At 42.1% G+C, this 23,526-nt stretch overlaps 2 protein-coding genes across 2 annotated transcripts in view; both read left to right on the top strand.

Moving 5' to 3' along the window:
* Lpcat2 (lysophosphatidylcholine acyltransferase 2) overlaps positions 1 to 23,526 on the top strand; it is a 63,201-nt gene that overhangs the window by 37,100 nt on the left and 2,575 nt on the right. The window contains exons 12-13 of the mRNA XM_034522659.2: positions 17,400 to 17,498; positions 22,019 to 22,154. Of these exons, the coding sequence (XP_034378550.1) occupies positions 17,400 to 17,498; positions 22,019 to 22,154 (235 nt within the window). The remainder of the gene's footprint in view (positions 1 to 17,399; positions 17,499 to 22,018; positions 22,155 to 23,526) is intronic.
* On the top strand, positions 9,326 to 10,356 carry Capns2 (calpain small subunit 2). The gene has a single exon (XM_076915619.1). The coding sequence runs from the start codon at positions 9,468 to 9,470 to the stop codon at positions 10,209 to 10,211; it is 744 nt and encodes a 247-aa protein (XP_076771734.1). The 5' UTR covers positions 9,326 to 9,467; the 3' UTR covers positions 10,212 to 10,356.

Below are 23,526 nucleotides of genomic sequence, written 5' to 3' on the forward strand. Positions count from 1 at the left end.
AGGAAGGATGTGAAATGGGCATATGGGGGCCTTGGCAGCACACCTTTGACAGCCTCAGGATCCCCTCATCAGCATTAAGCAGTATTTGTAGAACTTGCCCTGTACTTCGGGTGTTGAACTATCATAGCTGGCAGTTACAGGAATGTTCCAGCTTCTGATTGGTGACACCGGGCAACAGTGGTGTTTCTATGTCACATTTAAATACAAGAAGATTTGGGAGTGAGAAAGAGAGCTAGCAGCAGGGATTATGATAATCACTAGTCAGACAGATTGAGTCACTCTGATTGAGAGAAGGCAGTTGGCTCTAGGCACAGTGATACTGATGAGAACTGCAGCCTGTTTTACCAGGCATCTTTCTCCATGGACTTTTTCAATAAGTTTTTTGTTATCATCATTATTTTTTTTCTGTTTTATAAGAATTGGCATTCGTTTCATTCTGTGGGGTGGAATGCACAGTGTCACTAATGCAAACATGAGGTCTTCCTCCTTGGCTCCTTAGGCAGTGTATGTGTTTGATTTGACCCTGCCTGTTCATGGATTCTGCATGTGCACTTGTGTTGTTTACCCTGATTGAACAGTGTAACCTGATAGTTTCCTGGTTAGCCTACCTGCCTCTGCTTGGCAAAACATTCCCACCCTCCTTCTCGTGGTCTCTCTTGTTGCTGCAGGCACTGATTTCTGATCTGTTCTTGTTGATTTGAGGTCTCACTTTTAGATGATGTACTGGCTGGTTTTGTGTGTCAATTCAACACAAGCTGGAGTTATCACAGAGAAAGGAGCTTCAGTTGAGGAACTGCCTCCATGAGATCCAGCTGTAAGGCATTTTCTCAGTTAGTGATCAAGCGGGGAGGGCCCCTTGTGGGTAGTGCCATCCCTGGGCTGGTAGTCTTGGGTTCTATAAGAAATCAAGCTGAGCAAGCCAGGGGAAGCAAGTCAGTAAGAAACATTCCTCCATGGCCTCTGCATCAGCTCCTGCTTCCTGACCTGCTTGAGTTCCAGTCCTGACTTCTTCTGGTAATGAACAGGAATGTGGAAATGTAAGCTGAATACCCCCCCCCCCCCAACTTGCATCTTGGTCATGATGCAGGAATAAAAACCCTGACTAAGACAGACGATAAAGTTAATTATATGTAAAAACCCATTAGGCCATGAGTGATTTTTGGAAATATTTAAACAGTGAAATGTTCATGACACAATTTAATGAAAAAAATTAATTCAAAATGTCAGTTTACACAGGATGATCTTAATTCTATACTAAAAAAATAAAATTAAGGCAGGTCCCATAATTTGAGCCACATACAGGATTAAAATGGGCATAAAGAAACATCCACGTAGTAGCAGGGCTGCGTAGCTTCAGCCTGACGCACAGCGATGCTTCACGATGAGGACTTTTACATTGGTTTTCCCTAAAAAATATATGGAGAAGAGTTTTCCTAAACAGAAGTCTTGAAAAAAGAGACAGAGACATGAAAGGCTGGGCCAGGGTTCATCTGGTAGATGGTGTGTTCACAGGGGGCTACAGACTAAATCAGGAATAGCACAGGTACAGCTGACACAGTACCAGAGCCGGGGAAGGAATTCATAGACACATAGTTCACTCACCTTTCCAGCTATAAATCTTTCTTCCCTGTACTTGGCTCTCCATATAGACCAGGAGCTGGTCTTCTGCCTGCCACGTATTGGAAAAGAAAATAATGCAGAGAATTAATGACTAATGTACTGTCTGTCTGTCTGTCTTGTCTGTCCATCTGCTCACCCCCATCTGTCTCTGCCTTTCTCCCATGTTTTTCACGCAGCTGCACGTCTGTACCTGTGAAGATCTTCTTTGTTAAGCACTGAGTTATGTAATTGTCACCACACCTTGCGCACACACTGACACACATGCCAGGCCTGTTTTATCAGTCACGTGAAAGGATTGAGCTGGGACTGTTCGGTAGGAGAGCACGGAGATGCAGCAACTTTAGGTGTATTGCTCTAAGGAGCTTCTTGAGTAATTTCAGGACTTAATGGGGGCTGGGTGTTCCTATTGATCTTATAGGAGCTGTGCATTCTTGTGGGGGAAAACTCCCACCATTCCTCTCTATGGATACTTTCCCTCTTTTCTTTTCTCCATGTGCCCTAAGCCCCATGCATTTGTTAGGATTTGAGAGATGGAGAAACCTGACTATTGCTTTACTCTTTTCTTCTAGCTACATTTCTAGCTAATCTACCAAAGCGTAATTATTTCTACTGATTTGTCCTAAAAATGCTATTACTTGTGTGTTCCATTAGATACTCAGATACTTGGTTGTAGACAACATAAAGGTTCCAAATGTGACAAGCCATTGTTTGCTGGTTTGGAGTAATTTCCTTTGGCAAGATCCTGTCTCTTTGAGACACAAAAGCAAAGGACTCTTTTTGTCTTTGGGCTTAACTTCGCTTGTTTGCACTTATATTTACTGATATCAAAGACTGATCGGGCAATTTGTTGAATGTTCAGATAAGTCAGAGACAATGGTTTAGAACAAAGACCTCTCTATGTTGTATAGAAACAATTCAAACTAAGTGCTAAATTATTTGTCAGCACATTTAAAGGAACTTTAGAGCATTTAATGAAGTCAAGAAATAATAGCATTTAATCGGGAGCAGTTATGGGGCAGACATTTCTATAGATACAACCGTGTCTTGCCAGGACCATAACAGCAGTGTTCACTTCATCCTTTACAAGCCCCTTATTAATCTCCTCATAGAGTTTAAGTTCCTTCCTTCCTTCCTTCCTTCCTTCCTTCCTTCCTCCCTCCCTCCCTTCCTTATTCTCTCCCTCCCCTCCCCTCTTCCCCTCTCTCTTCCTCCCTCCCTCCTTCCTTTCTTTTTATATGTAAGAGTGTTTTTTGCTTGCATGTATGTCCTTGTTCCACTTGTATATTGCATGCACCCAGAGGCCAGAAGAGGGCACGGATCTCCTGGAGCAAGAGCTGAGCCACCTTGCGGGGTGCTAGGAGTTAAACTAGGGTCCTCTAGAAGAGCAGCCAGTGCTGTTAACCTCTGAGCCTTCCCTCCAGCCCTCTTCCCTGAGTGTGAAGTAGTAGTGTATCACCCATCTTCACAGACACACAGAAAAGAAAGAGAACTTGATTTCTAGCCCCTCAGCTGTAGTCTGCCATGAGCTCAGAATCAATTAACCAATACTTTTCTCCTCACAGACCATTGACCAGTAAGTCTTAGATGGTTACTATTTTCCTTCTTTAAAAATAATCGTTAAGTGTCATGTTCCACTTCTGCTGTTTAGTACTGAGCTCTTCTGGTGGCAGCAGTAAGCCCTTTGCTTAAGTATTACACAGGAAGGGATTGTGTATACTTGAGAACTCTGGCAACCCAGCCTTTCTGGCTATTGTAAAATCCTGTAGATATTTCATTATTGTCTCATTCTGTGGAATGACTGTGTTTCTTTATCCCAAGCTCTTCCTGTTTGTCCTGTTCTTCATATGAGTCCAAGTTTAAGTCCTGAGTGCCAATAATAACAAACATTCTGGCTTGCCTCTTGCTGTTAGAGGCAAGGTGCTGTCATACAGGGATCTCACTCCTGGTGAAAGTTAGAACACTTAGTATGCACCTTTAATGGCTGTAGAGAGACTAGGACATTACTGTCTTTTTAATTTCCATGTCATTTTTGAGTCAATAGTGTAGTATTTGATCGTGCCTGGGAGAAGAGCTCATCTTGATTTTAAGTCCAGCTATCCAGTCTTTGCTCTAGGAAACTCACTTCATAATTCACGTGGCAGCATTAGAAGAAAAGGCTAAAACTTCTAGATGGGATAGGTGAACTTTCCTACTCAATTGTCTTGAAAGTTTGGCAGTCTTGTATGTCTGAATATTTTTTCTAGTTCTTAGGCTGACTTAGTTTTCTCATTTTATCTATAAATATGCATCTAAGCATAAGAATTAAATTCTTTTTTAAAGATTTTTATTTATATGAGTACACTGCAGCTGTCTTACTAGAAGACAGCATCAGATCCCATTGCAGATGGTTGTGAGCCACTATATGGTTGCTTAGTATTGAACTCAGGACCTCTGGAAGACCAGTCAGTGCTCTTAACCACTGAGCCATCTCTCCAGCCCCAAGAATTAAATTCTTTATCGTCTATATAATTCTTTATTGTTTCTGGGTATCTGAGAAGTTAGTATTTAGAACAGAAAGGGGCTGCAATATCCAGACTTCCTCACTGCAGCAGGTGAGTGATTCTGGCCTCCCCGGTGTGCAAAGGGAAGTAGAGAGCAGGTTTTGTAAAGAAAAGATTGTGTTCAACTGATTTCATCCCCACTCTGGAAAGAGGAAGATTCCAGCATAAGGGACAGTTTGATACAGTTGCCATGGACTCCAGAAAGGCTTTTGATTTCATCCAACATGGCTTTCTGATCAACAAATGATTGCCAAACTCAGAATGTTCATTCCACATCACGTTGCAGGAGGTAAAGCCATGCCTGACAGAAAGACCTTACCATAGATGGCAACTGGGAGTCTTCAGCTAATGTAGACTCAATCCCTCTCTGTGATGTTCAGATCCTACTTAGAGGAGTAATGCATCTAGTAGGTTGTAGTCAGGAATACTTTTGAAAATGATACAACGCATAAACATAGTGCTAGGAATAATAATATGTCTTTCCAGAGTAATCAGCCCTTAATAATTCTGCAGCACTAAGGTCTGTCAGAAGATCCTGGGCCAGAAGGCAGAAGAACAGATGCTCCAACGTTTTGAAGTAGAGCGAGTGTCCAGGTGGTCAGAGGTCTCTATAAATTGGCTAAGTTTTAGAAACTACGATTTGTGCTTCCCACAATTATAGTTAACTCAGTCATTCTGGATTTCTGATGGGGTTGAAAACATATAGCTATTGACCTTAAGAGAAAAGATTTGAGTGGATGTTCGTCAGCTGACATTCATCCTAAAGCCAGGTTCAGAACTAAATGTTCTAGTTAGAATAGATGACAGAGGAGCTGGTTAGTCAACAAAAGGATGGACTGGGTATTAGGACTATCCTGTACCTCACTGGTACAAATTGGCATAATTATGCTCTAATTGTATTTTGAGAGAAAAGTTTCATTTTAACAGGAAGGGTGATGTGTAGGAGGAGCTAGGGTAGGAGGAGTACTGAGAGGAAGAAAAGGAGTAAGAAGAGGAGAAGAAGAAGGAGAGGAGAAGCTAGGTGATGAAAGAGAGAAAGAGGGGGGAGACAGGGAGGCAGATATTCATGTATCTCCACCAGTCAAAGATAGTTGTTATATCTAGGTCGGTCAGTGGGAACAATTCCAAACTTATAAAGCCTATGATTAACATTTTTAAAAAAAAATGTATAAATGCAAAAAGGAAAAGGGGGCATGGCATAGGGGTTTCCTAAGGGGGGTGGGGGGGAATGGGGATAGGGGATGCCATCTGAAGTGTAAATAAAATATCAAAAAAAAAAAAATCAAAAAAGAAAAAGAAAAAAAAAAGATTCCCACTACTCAGTAAAGAATTGTTCTTTATAGTATTTCTTTATAGCAAATATTCATTCACCAGTTGGTAGATATTCAAGTTGTTTTTACACTCTGTGCAAAGAGAAATAATACTGCTGACAGCGTTTGCGTATCATCGTTTATCTCTTAAGTTAGGAACTCTTCCCCCTAGATTGGGACTGCATTTTCCGTTAGGTGTGGCCTGTTCTAACCTTTTCCTGCAGGCTTCAGCAATGGCGTTTCTTCTCAGATAGCAGTTCAAGTTGTTATAAATGCTCTAATAACCATAGAGGATTAAACGGTCCAGCGAAGAAGAGACATACTTATTTAGTAACAGCATTTTAGTCTATCATGATTATAATAAACTGTTAGCCGAACATCTTTACAGTAAAGAAATGAGAGGAATGTAAAATGTAGCAAAATAACGAAGCAACGTATCGGCTGAGGAACACTGTACATGGTATTAACTGCTATCAAGTTAATTTACAGCAGTAAAAATAAAAATAACCTAGAAAGATGGCTTCATGCTTAAAAATACTGGCTGTTCTTCCAGAGGAAGCAGGTTCTATTCCCAGAATCCACAGGGCAGCCAGCAACTATAACTTCAGTACTAGGAGATCTGATGCCCACTTCTGGTCTCCATGGACTCTTCATGCATGAGCTACAAAGACATACATGCAGATAAAACACCCACACATGTAAAATAAAAATAATTATTTTTTTAAAAAGAGTCATACAAAACAAAGCCCCTTTCTCTTAAAGCCCCTTTCTCTTAAAGAGGCTTCTGTGAATGGATTTAAGTCTGTGTGAGACACAGTGAGCCCTGTGAATCTCTTAAAAGGAAGGAAGTCTGTTCTGGGTACTTTTTCTTATACAGCTAAGGACTACACTTTGTCTTTTGGTGCTCATAAAAGCAGTTTCATTGTGCCCATGAGAAATAAGGCCAGTTATTGGGCCTGGCCAAGAGAGACAGAATATTGAGGACATCATATGGATGATCAAATAGATAGATAGATAGATAGATAGATAGATAGATAGATAGATAAATAAATAAATAAATGTAAGTAAGTAAGTTAGTTGGGTGTGGCAGCATATACCTTTAATCCCAGCATTCCAGAGCTAAAGCAGGAGCATTGCAATTTCCAGGCCCTCTTAGGCTCCTTGGTGATCGTCAGTCATGAGGGAGAGTTTGAGAGTCTCTAGCTACCATTCTCTTCTCGATGGCCAGCCAATTTGTTGTTGTAGAATTGTACAGACTCGCGGTGATTTCACCTCTGTCCTCCTTTGACTTTGAGCTATGGATGGCTCTGCAGGAGCCCAGGAGTTGAACCCTGTTACACAGCAGTCCAGAATCCCTTTCAGTCCAATTCTGATTCTTTGCTCTCTCAGCATTTTCGCTCCTATGAACTGACTCTCGTCACACTGTGCTGTTTGCTGCCTCTGGAGCACCCAGCATCCCCTGGTTCCCCTGTGTACTACTGCACTGTCCTTGTGTATCATTGCACACTTGGAGAATGACCACCTGCAGACAGACGTATGCATTATTTCTTCTGCAATAGACGTTCTCTTTCCTTCACCTCAGCAGAATCCATCTTCTCCTTTGGCAACTGTGTTAGCTTGGTAGGATAGTATAAAACACGTTAATTTCATGATCTTGAGCAGTGCTTACTTGTTTTGAGTTTTTCTCTTTCTGGATTTTTTTTTTTTTTGTCTTCCAGGGGATTTTTATGAAACCTTAACACCAAATTATGATCTATGAAATTATAATGGTTTGGTATTAATAATAGAATGTGTAAATGGACACAAGCTTATACTTATGGTCAGTTCTTATGATCTACTTGGTTTTGAGCATAGCAGTTCTGTTTTACCTACCTTTGCATCCTAACTACCTATCCCATATCCCAACGTGTAAGAAGTTAGATCTAATCATTTCGAAGCAGGCAGGGAAGATAATTTTACTGTCATTTTCCAGACTTGAAACTGGAACCTTCCCCAGGGTACTCAGTAATAAAATAATTGTGTGTGTGTGTGTGTGTGTGTGTGTGTGTGTGTGTGTGTGTTTGTGCGCTCACGCATGCACACGTGTGCACACACACATACGTGCATGCATGGGCACACACAGGCACATGTAGAGGTCAGAGGTTGATGTCGATCTCATCCTCAATTACTGCCTACTTTACTTTTTGACACAATGAAACTCACTCATTTGGCCAGACTGGTCGGCCAGCAGGCCCAAGGACTCTATTGTCACCACCTCCCCAGACCTGTGTTACAGGCATGTGCTGTGGCACTTCCACCTCCCCAGACCTGTGTTACAGGCATGTGCTGTGGCACTTGACTTTTTACATGGGTTCTAGGGTCCAAGCCGAGCTCCCTATGTTCATACCACAAACACTTTACTAACTCCGCAATCTCCCCCGTTCTTACGCAATATGATAATGTAACCATTCAGCCCTAGCTGTCTGTCTCTGAATTCACCAATGGACCTTCCACAGCCACACGGAGTACTGGGATTAGAATGTAGCATATCAAAGGTAGGAAGACCCAGAGGACTGTCTGACACCAACCTGTCACACACTGACTGCGAGAACGCTTGTTAAAACTCTATGATCGGGGCTGGAGAGATCAATGGAGTACTCATATACATAAAACTCTATGATCGAATCTCACAAAAAAAAAAAAGCCAGGCAAAGAGTAGCGGGAACAGTAGAAGAACTATAACCACTAATCTTACAGAGATAACAATGAGTGTGAGTGTTATGAGCAACCATACACTACCCATCCAGATTAGCTTAGCCAAAAATGGAGAAATTCTTAAAAATATGTAGCCTATCATGACTGAATCATGAAGACTCAGAAAAGTCTGTAAAGACCTAAGGTCCTTTTTCTTTTAGTGACCCAAATGAACCAGCCTCTTTTTTAAAAAAATATTTTATTTGTAAGTGTGTGTGTGTGTGTGTGTGTGTGTGTGTGCGCACGCACATGTGTGTTTATATGCCTACAGGGGCCAGAGAGAGGTATCGGAACCCCCAAAGCTAGAGTTGACAGACATCGTGAGTCACCTGATATGGGTGCTGGGAATTAAAGTGAGTTCTCCGCACTACAGTACATGGTACACGCTCTTAACGACCGAGCCGTCTCTTTAGCCCCAAGAATGTAAGTTTGGACCTAAGTCTGGAACTTCTTTACAAAGAAAGGCCCAAGCCCATATGACTTCACTGATGAATTCCTTCAAACATTTAAATAAGATTGACACCTAAGGCTGGAGAGATGGCTCAGTAATCAAGAGTCTGTTCTGCAAAGGACGAAGTCTCTTCCAACACCAACACCAGCAGCTCACAGCTGCCTGTGACTCCAGCGCTGTGGGATCTATAGAGACATATGCATATATACTAATTTTTTCTATAAGTGTTATCCTCGAGAAGATTTCAAAAGTACTAATAACTGAGAAGACCTCCAGAATCAGAACTTCTCAGGGTAGCATCTGGAGACCTTGACTAAAGAAGACCCTCTTCCGAGTTTTTCTTAAGTATAGGATTCTGGAGGAAAGAATGGGAATATCCGTTTCAAATGCCCAAGAATTCTTCAATTCTACCCTTACCATATACATTCCTTGGCAAAGAAGATGTTGATTTGAGCCAGTTATCTCTTGTGAGCAAAATTCACGTCTTATTTTGGGTGCTGATAAAATTGGAAAGCAATGCTGTCGAAACGTATGGTTTTTGTATTTTCCATTTAAGGTAGAATTCTAATGTGAACTATCTAGAGACATGGGAACATAACTTCACTGAGGCCAGTGAAAACATGGCAGGTGCTAGGACCCAACGGAACTCAGCAACTTCAGTTGGAGGTGAAACATCTTGGGTGTGGTGCCCTTTCAGACTGGTACAGAAAAGCCAGTTCTTCCACAGGTGCACTACTCTGACTCTGTTGCAGCTCCCTCTAAACCATTTCCAGGATTTTAGCAGCTTTCACCCCTGCTCGGGAGCCTGCAAGCATGTTTCTCGCAAAGGCGATCCTGGAAGGTGCAGATCGGGGTCTTGGAGGGGCTCTTGGAGGCCTTCTTGGAGGAGGTGGTCAGGCAAGAGCAGGCGGGAGCAACATCGGAGGGATCATTGGAGGAATTGTCAATTTTATCAGCGAGGCTGCCGCAGCTCAGTACACCCCAGAGCCGCCTCCTCGACAGCAGCATTTTACCGTCGTGGAAGCCTCGGAAAGTGAAGAAGTCAGGCGTTTTCGGCAGCAATTTACACAGCTGGCTGGACCTGACATGGAGGTGGGTGCAACTGACCTGATGAATATTCTCAACAAAGTCCTTTCTAAGCATAAGGAGCTGAAGACGGATGGCTTCAGCCTTGACACCTGCAGGAGCATTGTGTCCGTCATGGACAGTGACACCACAGGGAAATTGGGCTTTGAGGAATTTAAGTACCTGTGGAACAACATCAAGAAATGGCAGTGTGTTTTCAAGCAGTATGACAGCCACCATTCTGGCTCCCTCAGAAGCTCCCAGCTGCATGGGGCCCTGCAGGCAGCAGGCTTCCAGCTAAATGAGCAACTTTACCTCATGATTGTCCGCCGGTATGCTGACGAAGATGGCGGTATGGATTTTAACAACTTCATCAGCTGCCTGGTTCGCCTGGATGCCATGTTTCGGGCTTTCAAGACTCTGGACCGAGATAGGGATGGGCTGATTCAGGTCTCCATCCGAGAGTGGCTGCAGCTGACCATGTATTCCTGAAACGAACGCAGAGAGGTAGAGACCCTCCCTGGATGACAGGTCTGCAGAAAGCCTTGTCATATGAGCCACAGCTCATAGCCCACCCACCAGCTACCATTTCTTGGTATAATGTTTTTTTTTATACTCTTTTATAACGTTGCATATTCCTGACCGTAGTCTACACTTCACTGCTTAATTAAAACTTTTTTTTTTGACAGAAAGTGTTCAGAGTGGTTTGTAGATCAGTTGTTTTTGGGAGAGGACATACAGAGGCATGTATATGTGATGGGCAGATGTTGGTTGAGTTTGAAAGGTTGTTCAATCCTGGTGAATGGATCTGCATTGCTTACAATCACTGGCTACCTCAAGAAAGCATCAGGAGGTGGACCACTTTGCCCTTCAAAGGCTGAGAGGGAAAGGTTAGAAGTTGTCTTTTCTATTGAAAGTTTCACATTTGGTCCCATACTATGAAGAAGTGCACTTTGCAGAAAACTTACTTTACTGTATAGGAATGGGTTAAAAACATGAGCTGGAGCAATTTTATGTCAGGGGTATCATTTTATAAAAAAATATAAAGCACCTGCCTAAGAGTCTAGAGCCCTTCTTCTGTTTTCTAGTAAGACAAACACAGCGGGTTTTGTCTTGGTGAGTTTGTGACGAGTCAAAGGCCTGGAGGAATACAAAGGTGGATCTGTTGTTCAGCGTCCTTGGCCGCCTGAACGAATCAAAATGATTCTTCTTCCCTTTACTTCGCACAGACTCAGGCGCACCCAGGTGATATTAGCCAGCTCTTGTCCTGTCTTGCCCTACCTCAGAGTAAGGAAAGTTCTTTTGCTTATCTTTGGAAACAACAGGCAAGGGGAAAGAAAAAAAAGAGAGAGAGAAAAGAACAAGACAAAACACATAATTAGCAGTCAATGAAGTGGAATATGAAGCCGAATAGACAACAGATATTGCTGACTTTTATTGCTGACGTTTGAGGTTCTGGCTGCAATTTAGCACTGCAGGGAGAATCCTTTAGCAATGACTGACTCCCAGATGAAGTGAAGTCTCTTCAGAAACCTCTCCTCCTTAAGCTCCTCAGGCCATGCTAATGAGCTGCCAAGCTGACAGTCCTAAGCTATGGCTGTCTCCCAGGGTTTTTCAAATCTGTCCCAGTCAGAACTGCCAAGCAGGAGGCTGCCTCTGATCAAGAATGGGAGAATGGGAACAGTAAGAACCTGCCAGCCTGCATCTGCATTAACCCTGTCTTTCTGCTGCACAGCTCTTCATCTGGCTAGATTATGTTGGTATAAGCTATTTGTTTCAGCTGAGCAAGCAAAGCCCAGGAAGCACGTATGTTGGAACAGACTGCGCAAGAGAGGCTCTGTTGCAAGCCACTGTTCCTCCATTCTCTGCCCGTCAGTACTTTGCACTTTGCTGTGTTTAGTTCATTCCTTCCATCCTGGGGCCACTTTGGAGACTCCTTCTGGGATCAAAACTAAATTATTTTTCCTCCTTTAACTCATTTAAAAGAAAGACGTAACTATGGGAACAGAACGACATAGCCGGCCTCTTAGGAGGTCTAGAGCTCCTGCCAGAAAGCCCCAGTGAGGCTGGGAGAGGTTGGCATTTGGACTCTGTGTACAGCGTCACTGCCATCATGTAGCATTTATGAAATACCACACACATAATTCTGAACTGAGCCAAGCACAAAGATCGCATCTGCTTTCTTCAAGGGACTTGTAATTTCCCTTGGTCTGATAGTCGGCGTAGGCCAACCGTGGGTATTTAAGTGTGAAGCTGCTGCCAGCAAGCACACATCCATACCAGCCTAACTACTGCAGAGTAAACCCAGGAAAACGTCAGACACGGGAGCAGCAGAGTAGCCAGGAAAGGGAGCAAGCTGCCAAGATGTCTGTCAGGACTCAGAATATTTTTCTAATTTTATCTCCACATTGTGATTGTAAAAAGGACAAGGTAGAGCCTGTGGTTTTATTCCAATCTTCATGATAAATGTCTTATAAAACTCTCAATGCATACTAGAAGTGGCGTTAAACATTTCCTTCATTCTTCCAGCCAAGGGAATACCTAGTTTCATGAATTTTCCCTCCTCACATGTGCATCTGCTGTCCTCCATAGTCATAGGTAATTTATCTAAATAACCCCAGTCACCAGCGTGGATACTAGAAAATTCAGTCCTAACTCTATGTTGTCCCAAGTAGACAAATCTTTGGTTACTATATAGAAGCAACATCCAGAACAGTGACTGAGTTTCTTAGTTTTCATTAAACATTTAACATTTAAAGCCACACTTTCAAGTTAGAGAAAATATTAATTTGCAAATTAAAAAAAAAAAAAAAACCCAAAAAGGTACCTCGTTGTTGGACATGAAAGCACATGTCTGTGATCTTCCCACTTGAAACAAAGGCCTGGGATCAGGAATTGGAGTCAAGCCTGGGCTATGTAGTTAGTGAGCTTTAGGCCAGCCTTGGCTACTTGAGACCCTGTCTCAATCCCTATACTGCCCCCAACAAAAAGTCCTCATTTCTATGTGGAAAACTATGTATAGCCTGTGAAGAAGGCTTTTGATTTATCCACCCCATTGTCTGTGAATGTCTAACATTAAAGAATACAATCAAAGTAGTAAACTGAGAAAAAGAACGTGTACATTATCCAGTCCACTACATTCCAAAACTGCGTGTAACTTTGAAAAATAAATGTATCTTGGTTGTATCTGCTAAATTCTATAACCTATAAAAGCATAGAAAGAAAATGTATGCTGTATACCCGAGAGTGAGAAACTTCCAGAAGAACATTCTTAATTTGTCTGTCGTCTCCAAGATCACTTTAGGAATATATTTTAGTATTGTGAAGCTTCTTCTGCATAACAACCCTGTACTGAATCTGAGTTGATCCTGAAAAATGTCATAAATTACTATTTGATACATAAAACTAAGTATACTGAGATAGTTTAATTACAAGAAAAAATGGTAGTATTCTTTAAAAGGTGGTACAAATATACTCTCAGTCAGAATAGCCAGGTAATTGGAACACTTCCCAACTGTTTTGATAACTGAGATATAGAATGTCTTAATAATAGTGTCTTTCAGGGGTATGGTGTGTCATCATAGATGGTATCTTGTTACAGACAAGCAGACTGTATTTTATGGGAATGTTTTGCATGTTATTCTGAGAACATTGTTTATCTCTCATTCACAAAGATACTATCAACTATAACACAACAAAGAGAAAAAAAAATCTTGGCAATCACTCCTTGTAACAGGTATTCAAAATTGTATCCTTAAATGTTGCAAGACTGAAAACCTTATTTAAAAAAATACCTTCTTCTAAATGAAAAAAAAAAATACATTAAACAAATTAAGTTCTGAAACATCCTGGAAGAACTGATGCCCAGAATCAGGCCACTTATTCCTCCTGAGATTTTATTTTTAATGTGCATGAATGTTTTTCCTGTGTGTGTGTGTGTGTGTGTGTACCATAGATGTATCATGCTTGCAGAGGCCAGAATATGGCATTCAATCCCCTTGGACTGGAGTTACAGATAGTTATGAGCTGCCATGTGTGTGCTGGGAATCAAACCTGGGTCCTCAGCAAGAGAAAGTGCTCTCAACTGCTGACTGCTCTCTCTAGGCCCCTTCCTGAGATTTTAAACAGCTGATGTAAGAATGATTTACCTAGACTTTCCTGGCTTCTAGAAGCCAGGGAAGCAAGTAGAAGGTGCTGGGTGACTAGACTTCTCTCACACTCTGTGCCTTTTTGATCCTACTGACCTCCAGGGCAAGGATGAAGGCCACAGATGGAGCTCATTAAAGCTTGGCCACGATTCTTTCTGCAGTGCCTCCATGTGACTCCTTGGCGCCAAGTCTGGACTATTCCTCAGCTCTGCTTGGCAAAGGATGTGGAGAAATGACTAGAACCTTCCATTGAAAGGTTTATTTCTTCATTTAAATGTGGCTCTGAAATAAATTTTAGGGCCAGGTGCTATTAACTTTATAATTCTTCCTGGGGAAGTTTAAACCAACACAGATTTATGGAACAATTTAAGTCACAAATTCAATTCAAAATATACAAATTAAAAGCATATATGTTGGTATATAACTTTTTGTCCATTTTAAGATATACTTTATAAAACTGTTGGATTTGAATGATTGCTGGTCAAACTACTTAAATTTAATTGTAGTTATAGAAACAGTGGGCTTTATTAACTTGGAATGAAATGCATGTCTTGGTTTCATTAGTAGTTTCTACAATTTCTTCCAGTTCTTAATTTTATTATCCTGAATTAAAAGCCTCAGTAGTATGTTATTAGTCAAAATAAAATAATCTCTCCAAGTGATTTCCATCTTGATTTTTTCCTCCTTCACATTACTAGAAAGAAAAATTACATATTCTTCTTCATGTGAGTCAAGAGTTTGAGTAATGTAATTATATCAATTAAAAAAGCCCGCTGAAGAATGCTTAGCCATTATCGACTAGGGAGAATGTCAGCACAGCACATTGTCTTGTTCCATGAATAGTGGATACAGGAAGGGTCTGTTACATTTTCATTTCTGCAAAAGAGTTGTGGTGCTTCACCTGGGTTCCACATAGGATCAGTGGTGTAGTGAGGGTTGATCATCTACTTCTCCTGTATTGATCAGTGAGAGCTGGTTGTATAGGTACCTTATCTTTGTAGAACAACTTTGCTATGATTCAAGAAGCTCCTCAACGTCCAAGGCTCATTAAAAACCCCTGTGCACTGTATGTAAAGAACTAACTACTGATGCACAAAAGCACACTGCACTCCTTAAACCACCGTCTTCTTTGGTGCTTCCGTGATAGTGACATACAAGTGTTCGCTGTGGCAGTGACTACCTGGTGTACGAAATATCAGTTAGACACCTAAAGTAAATGCATCCAGCCGGATATAACTTACGCAGCAATAAAGTTGATTGTTTTTTTTTTTTTAAATAGTTATTCTTCAGATGTTTCTGGACAAAAAGAGAAGCTGAGTGTCTTTCGGTTTTGTCTTAGAAATAAATTCTAATACTTGTGGGAAATCTTAAAAAAATCCATGTTTCTGTCTTTTCTTCGGCGAAGGAGAAATTAAGTTATTATTCTTTTTAGTTTCCACCCTGCAGTGAGATGAAGTAATATGAAGAAAGTGATTTGACCTTTTGAGAGCTCAGCTATTGAGAAACAGATGAAAATGTGCTTACAAAGAATCACCCAACATTTCGGGGGCTTTTATAAACTCCCTTTTAAAGTGCATCTGCTGATTGTACATAGTTGAAGATCACATGCATGTCTGTGCCAAGTGTCCATTGTTAATTCATGAGATTAAGAATCACTCTGGCCTTGCTGTCCCTAGTGCATAGTTTACCAGGAGATTCATCACTTGAGGGTGTATTGCCAAAATGGTCCCCACCCTGGGATCCTCCTCCTCTTCAACCTTCTTTCTCCTTCTCCGTCTCATTTCCCTGATTCCTCTGTGTCTGTCCTCTCTTCCTCCAGTCCTCCCTCATGTTCTGACCCACCTCTCCTCTTGTCCTCTGTGTCTGCTCTCCCTTCCTCCATTCCTCCCTCATGTTCTGACCTACCTCTCCTCCTGTTGCAGGATATTTGGTCAGATTGTAAACTGGAGATTGTCTTATTTACTGGAAAAAAAAAAAAAACCTGTTTCTAGTTGTGGTGCGGCTCAGCCCTAGCACACACCTGTAGTCCCTCTGGCTGGAATACAGACACACCCTTAGTACACACCTTTAATTCCAAACAAAGAAGGTAAAGTTGGTTTGTAGAAGGAAGCTATATGTTTGAAAGTGATGTCTAATTAAGGGTCAGACAAAGTGAGAAGTCAGAAGGACTTGACAGAATAGGACATGCCCAACTCTCATGAGAGCAGAGAAGAGAAGACTCCTTAATAGAGAAAAGACTTAATAGAGAAAAGACAGTTTTACCAGGAGACAGGTTGCAGAGAACAAGCTAGACACAGGTGAAGACAGAATGAGCTGGAAAAATGAGAAGGATCCAGGCGATTAGAATAAATTGCCAACGTTAGTTTGAGGCCAAGCAGAGCAATTCACTGGAGGCCTAGAGAGAAGCCAGATTGAATCAGTCAGCTTGGAGAGGAGTTTAAGACAGAACAGCTGAGTTAAACCAGCCAACAGAGTTCAGATAGAACTAGAAAGGATAAGCTTTTTCAGCAGCAAGTCTCAGAGGCTAAAAACATTCTAAGTCTAGATAAGATTAAACAAAGGCTAGAAGCTTCCAGGACTAGGCCTAGGTTACCAGAGGCAGTAAGCCTCGGAGACAATTAGAGCAAGAGAACAGAAGTTACTCTTACCTCCTCCTCGATTTTCTTTATTTGACAGGATTTCACTTTGTAACTCAGGCTGTCCCAGAACTCACTCCATAGACCAGGCTAGCCTCCAACTCACAGAGCTCCATTTGTCTCTGCCTCCTGAGTACTGGGATTAAAGTGGGCACCACCAAGCCTGGCTCTTTTCTTCCTCTATATCTTAAGCTCTCATTCTCTTAATAGTGTGTGAATCAGCTTGGGTTAGAATCATCCACCCTGTTTTCTGTTGTCATAATGACACCCCTCCTGAATTGTATCGTGCTAGTTATGTTTGGTTTGGTTTGGTTTTATGTTTGGTTTTCGTTGGCTTCAAAGTATAGACATCTAGGACCAGAAATTCCCAAGGGGTTGTTTGGTATGCCATGGTTGCTCCTGGTCCATTCCACATGAAGCCAGAAAGAACTAAATAAAGCATCTTGATTAATGCCTCAGTTTCCCCCTTTTCCTTTCACTTTCATTTTCTGTGGGTTTGTTGTTTATTAACCTTCCAGGACCTTTTGGGGAGCCTCTGATGCTGGCCATCTTGGCAGGACCATTTTCACCATGGACTCAATGCTTTATTAAAGTCCTAGTCCCTACCTCCCTGAAGGGTTCTCATCAAAGCCATTCTGAACTTAGGAATCCACACTGAGTGTCAGTGGGTCACTTGGCATGGCCTCAGTGGTAAGTGTTTATAGTTATTCTTGGATGTAACATGTTCTGCCTCCTGAACTGGGAGTGGGTAGCCTGTCCCTTGCTGTCCTTCTCAGGAAACTTCTCTCGACAGTGGCCCAGTGCATGATGCTACAGTGCTACATAAGCATGCATTTTGGTGTGATTAACACTAACTCAATAAGTGGCCCTCCTAACTGATTGCTATCTTTTCACAGAATAATGATGGCAGTATTGACTTCCGAGAGTATGTGATCGGCCTGGCTGTCTTGTGCAACCCTGCCAATACAGAAGAGATCATTCAGGTGGCATTTAAGGTACTGCCAAGCCCACTGACCACATCTTGGTTAGCCTTGCAAATATGTGTTGACTCTAACTCCATTATTTGGAAAAATCAGTGAATCTGTCCCCTGAGTTTATAGATCTGCTGTGACATGTTTGGAAGGGTAATGCGATTAAGTCAATTGCTACTGAGAATAAAGAAAACACGAGCGCCCATTTAAACAAAAATGGAAGCAGCTGAGGTACGGGCGTCCAGACTGAAGAACAGGTGATTTAACAAATGAATGTTACTTATTTTCAGCTCTTTTTTGAAGCCCTGGAGTAAGATTTATAAATAAATACCACTCCTTGCCCCTTATCCTAATCCATCTAGAGCGTTCTGATCTGTCCTTATTTTTGCATCTGTCCATGGTGGTGATGGCAGGCCAACATCATCAGACATGTCCCAAGTTTCTACCCTGCCAATCTTACAGTAGAATTCAACATGTTTTCAGTATAGTGCAGGGATCTAAATTAGGAGAGAAAAAAATCTCTCTCATCTCCAGAAAAGCTTGAGGAAAGTGTGTATTGTGAAGATGCAGACTGCACATGCCCCTCATACACACTATCTGCCAAAGTGAATGTCTGAGAGTAGAGATGTTTCACCTGCATTTCACTGTGGCCTTTCCTTTGAGTTCTAAGTCTGTGATGTCATCTCGCAACCGAAGTCATCTCCCAACTGGGCATGCCAAGCTGGGTTCACTGATGGTACAATAAAAGCCTCACTTTCTGTGTAGCATGAAAACCACTGACCTCTCCAGGCTCGTCCTCTTCTCTCTCCTGGCTTGCTCTAAGACACAGATCACACTGCAGCTCCAAAAAGCCTTTCTCCATCCATCTCTATTATCTAGAAAAACTGTGTGATCAAGACTCCCTTTTCATGTTTTAAGGCACAGAGATGGCCCCTTGGGACTCCGTGTGTGTTGTCGTTGATAGAGGAGTCCCAGTGAGCCTTTTCTATTGCAGATTGCTTTCAACTGAGAGAAAAGGACATAAAGAATCCTGATGATTGGAACCCAGAAGATGGGCATGATGCAGGGGCTCGACACTTTTCCAAAGTTCCAACCCTTCAGCTTAGACTTACTCATCAAAAAACCTAAAATGACACAGAGAGCTAACTTAGTCCAATCCAGACATCTCTGTTGGTGTCTTGGAATCATATGTGTAATTACATGTTTAGCTGAGCAAATAGTCACCCTTGGTTTGACAATGAAAGACCCAATAGAAAAGTTGGACTGTAATCACTGTAATTACTGTTTTTAAAGAAGTCATGAAAATTGTGACCAGCCTAGACCTTGGTTTGAAGATGGAAGAGGGAAGAAAGGAAAACTTACATCTAAAATTAGCTCATTTTTATCCCTACGGCAAGAGTCATGCTGTACATTGATTTTTATTTATCTATCTCTTTATTTATCTATTTACTTACATTTTTTAACGGAGACAAGGTCTCACTCTGTAGCCCAGGCTGGCTCAAACTTGGAGTACTTCTATCTCAGTCCCTTGAATGTTGGGATTACAGGTACAGATTACTATGCCCAATTTACACTAGTTACCTTAAGCTGCCTTTTAAATATGTTTTATGTTTTGGGAATATTTTAGCTTTTTTTTCTTTTCATTTGGTAATATGCCTTGATAGTATATATGACCCTGCCACATCTTTTGTTGTGGTGCGCACATTACAGCTAACTTCATATCTTTTATTTCCTCTTTACATCGAACTATACAGGTAGAGTAGTAGAAGGTTTTAGTGGCGAGCAGTGGAATCAGCTCTCACTGATTGGCAAAATTATTAGTAACTATGGGATCAGGGAGGAAGCCAAGGAGAATGTGCTCATTCCACCCAGCCCAGCGGTCCTAGCTATTGGAACATCTTATACTCTTCCTTAAGTCCTACAGTTAAAGTAGAGAGCAGTTCATAATTTACATCCAGGGTGGCCTGAAAGGTTTTGGGCCTCAGGCTTAATAGGAGGTACAGGATTTTTAAAATTAGGGGTCCTACAGTGTTTTATATGCTGGGAAATATTGTTCCCCTAAGGAAACTGGGTGTCAAGCTTCCTACCAGAGTCCACACTGGGATTTGTCAGAGATCTGTGAATTAGACAGCAGAGATGATTGGAAGTGCTTAGTAAGGGAGGGAAGTCAAGGAGGGGAAGGGTCTAGGATAACTGTGGCCAAGAATCAGCACAGAAGAAGGAAGGCCCAGGATGGACCTCGTGAAGAGATGAAACAGGGAAGTGAGACCAGCAACCTTGCCAAACCTTTAAACTGTTAGGTGGCTTGGAGAGAGTCATTAAAGGCTGGAAGGCTGGAGGAAAGTTAGAGTCAGTGGAGAGTCAGCACCACTGAGTCCTGGCCATTACTGTTTGAAGTCCAGGATACATAAGGAGCCTGTGGTATACACCTTCACCTGGCCCCTCTCCCAGTTAAAGCTTAACACGGGAAATGGGCTTCACACACACACACACACACACACACACACACACACACACACACACACACACCAGTTAAAACCTTAATACAGGAAATGCGCCAGAAGCCTGTTTTCCCATCTTGGGGTAACAAATCCCAACTTTGAAGTATGGATTTTTTTTCCCACTTGTTTATCCTTCCATGATTGTCAGACTTTCCCAATGCCATCTTTTTCTATGTCTCTGATCTAATGTTTGATTTAAAGTAGGGATTTTAACCTCCGGGGCTTTCAGTACTGACCACTAGCATTTGAATGCTAGCTCTGCCACTTGCAAGCTGTGTGGCCTGGGACAGAACCACCTACCTTCATTGACCTCAGCTGCCACATGTCCAGGAGAGGGCTCACAGTGGCACTGGTTGCCCAGTACTGTTGAGAGCATTAAGGATTACTACATGAAATGGAAACTGGATACCATTGATCAGTGCCTGTAAAGAATGAGTTCTAATTACAAGTTCTTAATATCCCAGAGAGGATTATCCGTTACCCATCATTTCTTTACTCCTTCGACGCTGACTGACTTCTTACCTCCCCAGTCCACGGCTTTTATTCTACCTATAAATATAGCAGCCACCTTTCATGCCTGTCTTGGTTCACGGCCCCTGCCTCAGTTCTGTAAGCTCTTCCCGATGCCCACGCCACGCCACCCTGTCGCTTGTGTCCTCTGACTCTCATTACTACCTCCCTTTTGGTTCTTGAAAGCGTCTCATTCCCAATTACCAAATCTCGCAACTATTTTGTTCTTCTCAATTTTCCCATGACTTTGTAGTCTGGTGCCTGTCACCACCGTCAAGGCTCATTTTCTGTTATTCAAACCCTCTGTTAGCTTTTGAAGACATACATTCATCTATCTGCTCCTGAGTCTCGTTCCCTCTTCTGCCCACATGTCTCAGTGGTGGCTGTTCAGGGTTGTGCCTTGACTCCGTTTCTTCTCACCAGGTCCGCTGCATTCATGGATGCTTTCAGTTCTTCCTGGATCTCTACCTGAAGCCTCATCAGTCTTTTGAGCTTGTAGCTGATTTATTTTCTCTTACTCTTGGCACTTCTAACTCAAAGTTCATTTTCTAGGTCCAACTCTTGGTCTCATCTGGCAGTAATTAATTCTTATGGCTGTTTTCCTCAGTTACCCAACTGGAAACCTTCAGCTCTTTGGCTCCCTCCATTGCTACAAACCATTTCTGCAAATCCTGCTTATAAAGTCTACCCTTCCCGTCCAACTTGTTCACCGTAGACTCACTTAGTGTTATTGCTTGTAATCTTAGCAGTCTCCTGCCCCCCACCCTGTCTTACTCTGCTTCATAATACATGTGATCACACCCCTCCTGATTCCAGTATTAGGTGGAGCCATATGCACCCACCACAATCTGGTTCTGACTTCTCCAACTTAATTCCCAGGGACTCACCTGCCATTCCTTTTATTTTGTGAGAATATTTCTCTATGCTATGAGAGCCAACAATAACGACAGCTTCCTTGAAAAGCCTTTGTAGACTTCTCTGAGTAAGATTCATCATGTTCCTCCTGGGCTTCAATATCTTTTAGTATGTACTGTTGGCTTGCCTCTATTCTAGTTCTATCTCTTTCCTCAGCCAAACTGCTGTAATAAGTAAGTTGTTAAGTCTTATATGTTATAAGAGTAATAGAGAGCATTCTTCCCCTCCCTCTCTCCCTCTCCCTCTCCCTCTCCCTCTCCCTCTCCCTCTCCCTCTCCCTCTCCCTCTCCCTCTCCCTCTCCCTCTCCCTCTCCCTCTCCCTCTCCCTCTCCCTCTCCCTCTCCCTCTCCCTCTCCCTCTCCCTCTCCCTCTCCCTCTCCCTCTCCCTCTCCCTCTCCCTCTCCCTCTCCCTCCCCCCCCTCCCTCCCTCTCTCTCTCTCTCTCTCTATATATATATATATATATATATATATATATATATATATACACACATTATGTGTGTATATATACATAGTTATATATCATACAATAACTGTTTCCACTATTAACTGAACTTTCCAGTATAGTTCAATACTGTATGCTTTAGGTTTCTACCTCTGTGTGTTTTTCCCCTTGCAGCTCTTTGATGTTGATGAGGATGGCTACATAACAGAGGAGGAGTTTTGCACCATTCTGCAGGCTTCTCTTGGAGTGCCCGACCTTAATGTTTCTGGTCTCTTCAGAGAAATTGCTCAAGGGGACTCTGTTTCCTATGGTGAGTAGGCAACCCCAATCCCCCTTTACTCAGTGAGTATCTAGGCTATGAACTGAGAGTCAGGTGAGCGTGTTTTCCCTAGGCTACATTTTGGCAATAGCAGTGATGGCCCTGATGGTAATACTGTCATGGTGGTGATCGTAATAGCTAATTATTGAAGACTTACATGCTAGGTACTCTTTGATGTTTGTGTATCTAAACTTCTGCAATCAGTATCCTATGTTTTCACATCTGTGTTTGGTGAAGAACAAGGGACTTAAGTAATTTTCTTAAGGTTGACCACCTGAAAATCATCAGAACCAGGATCCAAATTCTAAGAGTCTGACTGTAGAGCCTGTCGTATTGACTGCACCTCGGTGCCTTTCATATCTACCTTGTGTGTGACTAGGCTTCCCTGAGTGAGCTAGTCAACTGCAATGGAGGGGTATGGACCAAACATTTTGCTAATATATAATATAGTAGTTTATGTAAATGTGGACAGGCTTTGTCTTTTTCATCCTGTCACAATTCCCCATGAAGAAGTGATCATCACAAACGATGGCTTGGGATATAGATACAGACCATGCATTAGCTTCTTCATCCTGTGATATAGATACAGACCTATCCATTAACCCTTCCTTCCTCCTGTGGTATAGATACAGAGCCATACATTAGCTTCTCCTTCATCCTATGGTTTAGATACAGACCAAACATCATTAGCTTCTCCTTCATCCTGATGGCTTGAGATCATATATCAAAGCAACAGTGGTGAATCACTTTCTTTATATTTCCCAGGGTAGTCTTTAAAATACATCTCTGTACAGAGGCCTAAATGATTGTTTCCTGCTTACTTTGATGTGGTCCTGGATGGCAGGCTGTCTTATCTTCTGTAAGCTTTCTGCTCTGGCTGGAGGAGTATCCTCTAACTACATAATTACATTGCCCTGACAGTATTCACAGAGCTCCAGCTTATGGATGCTCATAGGATGGGAGAAGCAGGGCAACTATTTCTTTTACTCTGTGTTTAGTTACTGGGGTTCTGGCTACCCATATTCTCTTTAACTACATACAGAGGGCCATGAATCTATTCATTTTTTTTTAAGAAGTCTTCAAAAATTCATGTGAACTAAATTTTCTTTGGTCACTTGCTCCTATAACATTCTCTATTATTCTAAACACTAATGGCGTTTAAAACTTAATTATTTCTGTATTTGTTTGTAAAATATATGAGTTTATGTTCATCCCATATACTCAGGAGCCCACGGAGGCCAGAAGAGGGCATCGGAGCCTCAGGAACTGGTGTTATAGATGGTTGTGAGCCAACATGTGGGTGTCGGGAACGACTGGAGACATCTCTGCAGCCCTCAAAGTACCAGAATTGATGAAGTGTTTC

Source organism: Arvicanthis niloticus, chromosome 18 (genome assembly GCF_011762505.2).
Source record: "Arvicanthis niloticus isolate mArvNil1 chromosome 18, mArvNil1.pat.X, whole genome shotgun sequence".
NCBI lineage: Eukaryota > Metazoa > Chordata > Mammalia > Rodentia > Muridae > Arvicanthis > Arvicanthis niloticus.

Bases quoted from the DNA above. Each gene is read 5' to 3' on its own strand.
- Capns2 (XM_076915619.1), top strand. From the start codon at position 9,468: ATGTTTCTCGCAAAGGCGATCCTGGAAGGTGCAGATCGGGGTCTTGGA.